Source organism: Necator americanus, chromosome III (assembly GCF_031761385.1).
Source record: "Necator americanus strain Aroian chromosome III, whole genome shotgun sequence".
Classification (NCBI taxonomy): Eukaryota; Metazoa; Nematoda; class Chromadorea; order Rhabditida; family Ancylostomatidae; genus Necator; species Necator americanus.
The window spans coordinates 39,925,202-39,932,810 of NC_087373.1; the positions used below are offsets into that span (position 1 = coordinate 39,925,202).

The following is a 7,609-nucleotide window of genomic DNA, read 5'->3' on the forward strand; positions in this document are numbered from 1 at the left end:
CACAGACGTGCGTATAGCGACTTCTCTTCTCGTCGTTTATAGTCCCTCTACCTCCGGCCCTTTGTAGCGCATTATCTGCTTCTGCACTCCTTTTACGCCAATTACACAGTCATACAAAGTGGAAAAGACTGTACAGCAAGCTGCAGCGTTAACGAACAACACCAATTAGTGTCTGCAATTACAGACTCTGCCAGAGTAGTGAATTGATTGTGAAATTGCATAGTTTCTGTAGGAGATTGTAAAACCATGACACATGACCAATTCTACTATTCTTTTTTCCAGAATTATTTCATAATTAGTAGATTTTTTAATTCCAAGTCAGGATGAACACAACCGAAAAGAAAACTAACAGCTGCTCTAAGTATTTTTTTTGAAGACTACAGAATGTATAAAGATATATTTCAGTCCAAAGAAGCTATAAGGGGAAGGTGAATTCCAGAAAGTCCGAACAGATTCACTTCACGAAAACAGAATATAATGATATTTGTGCCAAATACACTTCACACGAAGATCGCGCCACTACCGGCTGACTCCACTCATTAGGGTGACGTATCGATACATAACACGAATATTGATCACGGAAGGAACATACAACTTCCTTATTATGGTGAAAAAATATTCGTGCGGACACAATATCAGACTGTAGGAGCAATGAAAGAAAACCCAGTAGTACCATTGCGAAAACAATTCTAATAAGTAAGAAAAACCCAGTTTAAAAAATCTCAAGGAGGAAAAACATCCCGAACCGCAGATCGACCAGCCATGCTTTTGCCAACAGTGCCCTGTAAAAGTTAGATGGCACCCTCTAGCGACTGAACCACCCGTTTTTAGGCATCAGTTATAACGTGCGTTGTGTGAACCACGGAAAAAACACTCTGTTCGACGAACTTGATCTATAGTAGAGTCAAAACAACATGAAGAAAGGTGCAGTTGCGTAACCGATTGCGCTCGAAGCGGTGCGGTGGGAGATACCGTCTGGAATTGAGGTGGGACCATCGCAAACTGCAGTAATGAATGGTGGTAGCAGGGATCCTCACACATGAATTCTAGCACCCATGCCTTACCATAGTCCAGTACGCATCAGTTATAATATTTATATCTTTTATATTTTTTTAATATTTATATATTTATTTTAGTTATTTAGTAGTTTTAATGTTATATAACTACGGAAAAACATCGTTCGACGAACTTGCGCAGAGACACAAGATGAATTTAGTGACTTTATCCTAACAGTGATTGGTAACAAAATGAAAACACATGACGAAGAATAGATCGAGGTTACAATGGTAGTACTCGTGATTCTAACACTAGACCATTAGCAAGTGCACATTGAAGTTAGACTTCTCAGAATTCATAAAACATCGAAAAATACCGGTTATCCTGATACGGTCAGATCAAATCAAATATTAAATTACTACTAATAGTCAGAATCACTCTAGAATGAGGTATATACAATAGAGCAAGTGGTTCCTCTAAAGTGATAACATAAAAAAAATCGTAACCAAACATGCTGTACGAGCAACAAAAACCTATTTGACAGCAACTCAACAAAAAAAAACAACTTGATTACTTGATAACAATCTTTTTAATGAACATGAAGACCTTTAGAGGTGTCCAGTTGCCTCACATATAGTCTTAATCAGCTCATTCTTCTCGCGCTGACGCATTTTCCTACGATTCGTCTTCTCCATCTGAGCTTCCTGATCTTTCTCCTCGGGCGTTATCAGATGACGTCTGGAACGACAGTTACTTCATCAATGTAGGTACATTTGCTATATTATCTTAAATCAAAAGAGATCATGATGAGACTAGATATTAAACTTCATGTCGAGTTTTCTTTTTTTTGAAGGAAGAAGTCGTTCAAACTTAGAACTACTATTCCATTAGCATGTTTCTAGTTTCGGATGTGCATAGACAGGTCATACGGATCTCCCGCACTAGAGTGATCACTGTCGACTAGCCGTGAAGCTACGCAGCGCCCCCTTGATGGCATATAGGGGCTAACTGAGGAGCGAAAGCGGCCTTGCGGCAGCACTGAGATGAAGGTGGATTCAGAGGACTCCCCATGTGCCAGGATCGACTCGTAGTACTCTTGTATCCCGCGTCTCGTTCCGCCCAGAACCCTGCAACCAAGTAACTGGGAGGTACAAAGGGGCGGTTTGGAGTTGCCTTCAACGAATAAGCTCCATTTGTCCATCAGAGAAGGCACGAGGTCCTCCCACTAAAACCGTAAGACTGGAGGCCGGGAACCTGGTCACAGGTTTTAAAATTAAACGGATGGCACAAGTTCAATGCACTAGCAAAGATTTTCTCTCGTTATTTGTCGAAATGCAAGGTACCTAAGCAATGAAATATCAGCAATAGTTGTGTATAAAAATGGAGATTCATATGACATCGCCAACAATCGCTCAATCTCCTTACTGCTGTCATCTACAAACCCTTCACAAGAGTAATCCTAAACAGGATTTGAAAACATTAGGTGATGGACAGCCATGCGAACAAAAGGGGCTCAGCACCAGTGACCACATACCGTTCCAGAACACATAAGAATATCACGAAAGTACAAGACTGAAGCGGACATTGAATTCATCCCATTCCGATCCGAACCCAAACAAGACACTTCGAACGCAGCTGCTTACGCAATTACACTAGGTTTAAGCTCGTTTTGATCCGACCATAAGAACGAAACAAATTGAGACTAACATCAAAAATGCTATCAATTTTTTGTTTCGAAAAGCAAAGCGCAATTCTTGAATAAGCATTAACCTACTCACATCAATTCCAAGTGCGTAATTGACTGATAACTCACAAAACACTTATTTTAGTCAGTGCTTAAAACCCACTTGCTGATATTACTTAGCAAAGCTGTTTCCCAGTCACCTCCACTTCTGTGGACTTGACGAATGATTCGCATGATGTTAGGAAATGGCAAGTACATCGGTCCATGTTGCCATCTGAAGGACGACTTGTGAGAATGGTACTAATAAAAGTTTTTCAAGAAATGCAAAGTAAGACACAGGCTCACTTTACATATCTCTGAATAGGTAGTCTAACAGCTCGTATACGTCCACGACGTGCTGCACCAAGAGCTTCTCTCGCTGTATCCATGGACACACACAAAGCAATAGCTCCAACGTTCAAAGGTCCGTCTAACGTATCCTTTGCATGTCTGAAATATTTCAAATTTCGATTTTGTATACGAAAAAGGAAACTATAAATTAGAAGTAACCTTGAAATGTATACAATTTCGTCATCCGGAAAAGTTTCCCTCACACCTTTGGGAGTGAAGTCAGGAAGGACGGTTTGGTGTGTGTACTCTCCACCATAAAAACCTACAGACCTACAAATCATATATGTATATCAAAAACTACAGCCAAACTGAACGAAATGTAATTTAATAAAAAAAACAACTCCGTTCTCTTACACATCCATTTTGAATTATTCAAAGATGGATAACTATATAACTGATGGGCTCACATTGAGCAAAATGCTAACAATATCACTCAAATTTGAACAGAACTGAAACACAACTCGTTACGTGAAATTCCAGAGAAAACGGAGTCCCTTTAGTCATTTGAATTCGATTCAGACCTAAATTCGGGTGCAGGATCATCTTGTTTCAATATATTCGGTTATGTAAAAAGGGAAAAAAACAAAGTTGACTACTACTGTTAGCAAAGGATGAGGTCCCCAAGGATAAAACGAGACTCGGGAAACGCAGTTTGTAGAAAAATATGCGAATATGAAAAATGAAACTTTGAAAATGATAATAAGCAAAGTTGAGATTTCCTGAAAGAAACAAAAACACAAGGTAATATGTTCCTCATTAAAATGAGTTGGTATGGAAATACGGGGAGTTTGTAGTCTAAAGTCTTTCCCTTTCAACTGATTTTAATAGAAAATTCTCAAAAAAAGCCGCAAACAAAAGTACCATTTAAATATAGTAAAAATTAACACACTTCTCCAGCCATTTCCTTGAGTCGTCCGTGTTCGGAAAGTTCACAAAGTTTATGTGCAAGGGGGTCCTCGAGTCGAAATTCTCCTAAACAGTAGGTCTAAATCATAGAAATGAAATAGATGCAACCACAAGCAGAACAGCCTGAAGTCGAATAAAATCTTTCATTTTAAAGGCAGCATGTGACGACATTAAAGAGAGCAGGTTCTCTCCACGATTAGATCAAAATGAGCATTTAGTTTACGAGTGTGAGCGTGATCCAAAAAATGAAAACGGCGAGAGACAGCCTTGGGTGCACCAACCCTCCCATTCGAGCATTCTCAATTTCGTGGAGTGCTGCCTTCAGTTTTGAACAACAACAAGACACTCACACTGATAACGTACTGCATTTGGTTGCCCAACTCGGACTGGATACGAGGCTTCTCCTTGAACATGTACTGTAGATCGAAGGCGATCTTAGGAAGGTCATTGCATCGGATAGTCGATAAAACCCTCGCACCTTGTACAGCGTGAACCTCTAAGACGGTAAGTGATGAGTAGGTCCTACACTGAGGGACAAATATTTGGAAGTTTCATGAATGATTCATGATAAACGGACTAAAACTACTGACTTTTCCTATTTCGTAACGGGTTATGGACTAACTGATAGAGATCAGGACCATACCCCATCTCACCACGCGCAAACTTTTGCTTCTGAAAATACAGTGAGAAAATTCGAAGAAAAATAGTCAAAAATTCACAAAAATGAGTTTTAGAAACGAAGGGCAAACGTGTAATTGAAAACAATAACAAACTCAGCAAAATCAAATAAGAAAAAGGAACACTAAAAGACGCAAATGACTAGGAAATGCAGAAATATACCTCCTTCTCCAACTCAGCTAGAAACTGCTCCTGTTTGGTAGATTTCTTCATTTTGTCCCTTTCTTGTCGACGATGTTTAATAGCGAGATATTCGAGGAATGAAACTCGTTCCGCTACGGATTCAGTTGTATTCAGCATACTGCAAAAGCATTGCAATAGAACTGAAAAATGTAAACGGTAAACAATTGTTTACATCTCTCAGATTACCAGGAAGTCAAAGTATCAAAATGCTCTGAATCCAATAAATAAATAACTAAATCTGACGAAGAAATACATGGAACATAATTGTGTGCACCAGAAAGTCTAACTACTACATCGAGGTGAATAAAAATACTGACTTTCTCGTCAGCTCGCTTACGTCGAAATTTGAAAGCAAACTTCAATAATTGTTTTCTTTAGTAGAGCCGTACAACAAAAAAGAACGTACAGAAAGCAAACTGTTATATCAAACTCTTCCCATGATCTAAAAGAAGGCGCACTCTTTCGAGGTTCTCACAGAGTTTCTGGAGAGCTCTCACACGAAATATAACACTCGAATACGAGTGTTCGCTATACAGGAGATGGAAAGAAAAAAAAAATATGCAGAATATATTATTGTATAATAATAACTCCCCTAACCATATGAAGAAATACAAACGCAGGAGGATCCAAATGTTGAAAAATCCAGATTCTAAGAATAAAGAGTGGAATATTGTGGACTCACTGCAACCAATCGTCATCTTTCAGGGATTTCGGTATAAATGTTCCCATGTACGCGTAAATCTGAAGTAAAAATGTTTCTATTTTGCGAAAAATCAGCACTTTATCACATATCCTCCTTCAATACATAAAGAACATAGGAAGTCGAAATACAAAATGGCTTTCATTGAAGCATTACTCTATTAAAAGGTTGAATTTTAAGGAAAATCAGAAGTCACCTCCAATTCGCTGATAATATCTTTGAGCTTTTTGTGATGCTTGAGGGGAGTCATTTTCCAAATTTCTTCAGACGGCATCAATGCTTTTAGCTGCTCCTCGTAGTTATGCTCTCCGCAGCTTTGTCCTTCTTCGTTCTCAACTACCCCGGAATTACTGAAAGCGCACTGAATAACCACTTAGCACTGCTTAGTTTTCCAGATTTTGATCCTCGTAGTTCAAGAAATTGTCAATCTTCAAAGGCAAACAACATCTCCTTTGATCTTTTTGCGAATAAAATCGAAAGATGATCTGACCGTAGAGACAACCAAATTTGACAAACTGTTAAGCAAGAAAAACACTAAGATGTAAACAGATAAGGAAATTTTTTTCACAAAAAGTAGATTGAACTAACACTGGTAGTCCTTGTGTTATTTTAGCACAAAACATTCGTAGATGGGTTGATGAAGGTACTACTCGAGATGTGTCGATTTTCGTCAGGCACCGGAACGAAATTCGTAAAAGAATTTCTCGTAACATCCCTGGAAAGAAGAATCCACGATCCTTAAAGAGCAAAAAAAAGAACCAAACGGTGACTGCGAATGGGTAGAAAATCCCATTGAAATGTAATATATTTGGTCCAACTAATGCATACAATCTGAAAAAAAACAATAAATCAGCGTACTTATGTATACGTATTCCAACAGAATTGAAAACAACAAGTAATTCATCCTGTATTCTCTGCAATTTCAACAATGACAAAAACACCCACCAGAAGACAAAAGAGACGTGATTTACATTGTCATGCGACGGCTGACACACACTACGCGTAGACCCACGACTTAATAAGACAACATCTTGATTATCTGGCCTTGGCATACCTTCCTTTATCGTTAGGCGTTGTTTTCTGTACGGAAAGATGTGTAGGAGCAGATTTTATTAATGAATCGTAGTGAATACTATTATTAATCAAATCCTGTTTGTCTTTTCTGTCCTGCCAATACGAAAACATGGTTATTCTGTGAGGTAACAATTCAATTGTTTTTTCTCACGGAAAGCTACTACTGATCGCCGCAGGACATCTCTATGTAGTCTATCATGCGGTAGTGCAAGGAAGAAGTTCCGGTCGAAACCTACTTATTCTGTGGTAGAACAATATTGATATTCGTGCTATTATGTCACTGTTTAAAGGCATCACCCCACGAATCTGGCGTGGTATGGATTTTCGTTGGAGTATACTTATATCGGGTGGTAGATTATGTATACAAGGGTGGTTCTGCTCATCTCTTCCTGCATCACTGTAACAGACGGCTCCAGAACGCTGTTTCTTACGACGTCCTCCATTGCAACGCGCAACTCTTGCGGCCCGCCACGGCCTGCGAGTCGTAGAACGAGATGAGTTGCCTACCGGGGCGTCCGAATGGATTTTCAATGGATCGCAGGAGGGGGCGGGGCACAGGGGTGGCGCGTTACAATATACGACATCGTAAGAAACAGCGTTCCGGAGCCGTCTGTTTACAGTAATGCAGGGAAAGATGAGCGGAACCACCCCGCTGTATACATAATCTACGACCCGATATAGGTATACTCCAACGAAAACCCGTACCACGCCAGATTCGTGAAGTGATGCCTTTAAATCAATAGTTGTGTTCTATTCGCAAATATAATTCATTAATAGGCAACGGGCATCTCCGTCTTGTACCTCGCATTTGTGGATGATGATGAGCAAAATTTCTCACTTGTCGAAATCTAATGACAAACAGTGGGGCTTTTTTCTATCCATAATAGGCCAGTGTTCTGTAGTAATACTCCATACATTTTTGTCGATACCAGTTCATCTAGTGTCACTAGAACTGGTATTTGCACCGAGTAATTTCTTGTTTTTTGTTTTTGTCATTA

General features: G+C 39.4%; 1 protein-coding gene across 1 annotated transcript; it reads right to left on the minus strand.

Annotated features, from left to right (window-relative positions):
- Window positions 1–1,604: 1,604 nt before the first annotated feature.
- On the minus strand, window positions 1,605–6,250 carry RB195_012408 (uncharacterized protein; the record flags this gene model as incomplete). The annotated part of the gene is made up of 11 exons (XM_064194243.1): window positions 1,605–1,734; window positions 2,844–2,954; window positions 3,026–3,169; window positions 3,230–3,340; window positions 3,960–4,042; window positions 4,327–4,472; window positions 4,567–4,648; window positions 4,817–4,955; window positions 5,520–5,578; window positions 5,734–5,887; window positions 6,126–6,250. The coding sequence occupies 11 exons, from the start codon at window positions 6,248–6,250 to the stop codon at window positions 1,605–1,607; spliced, it is 1,284 nt and encodes a 427-aa protein (XP_064051826.1).
- Window positions 6,251–7,609: the final 1,359 nt, after the last annotated feature.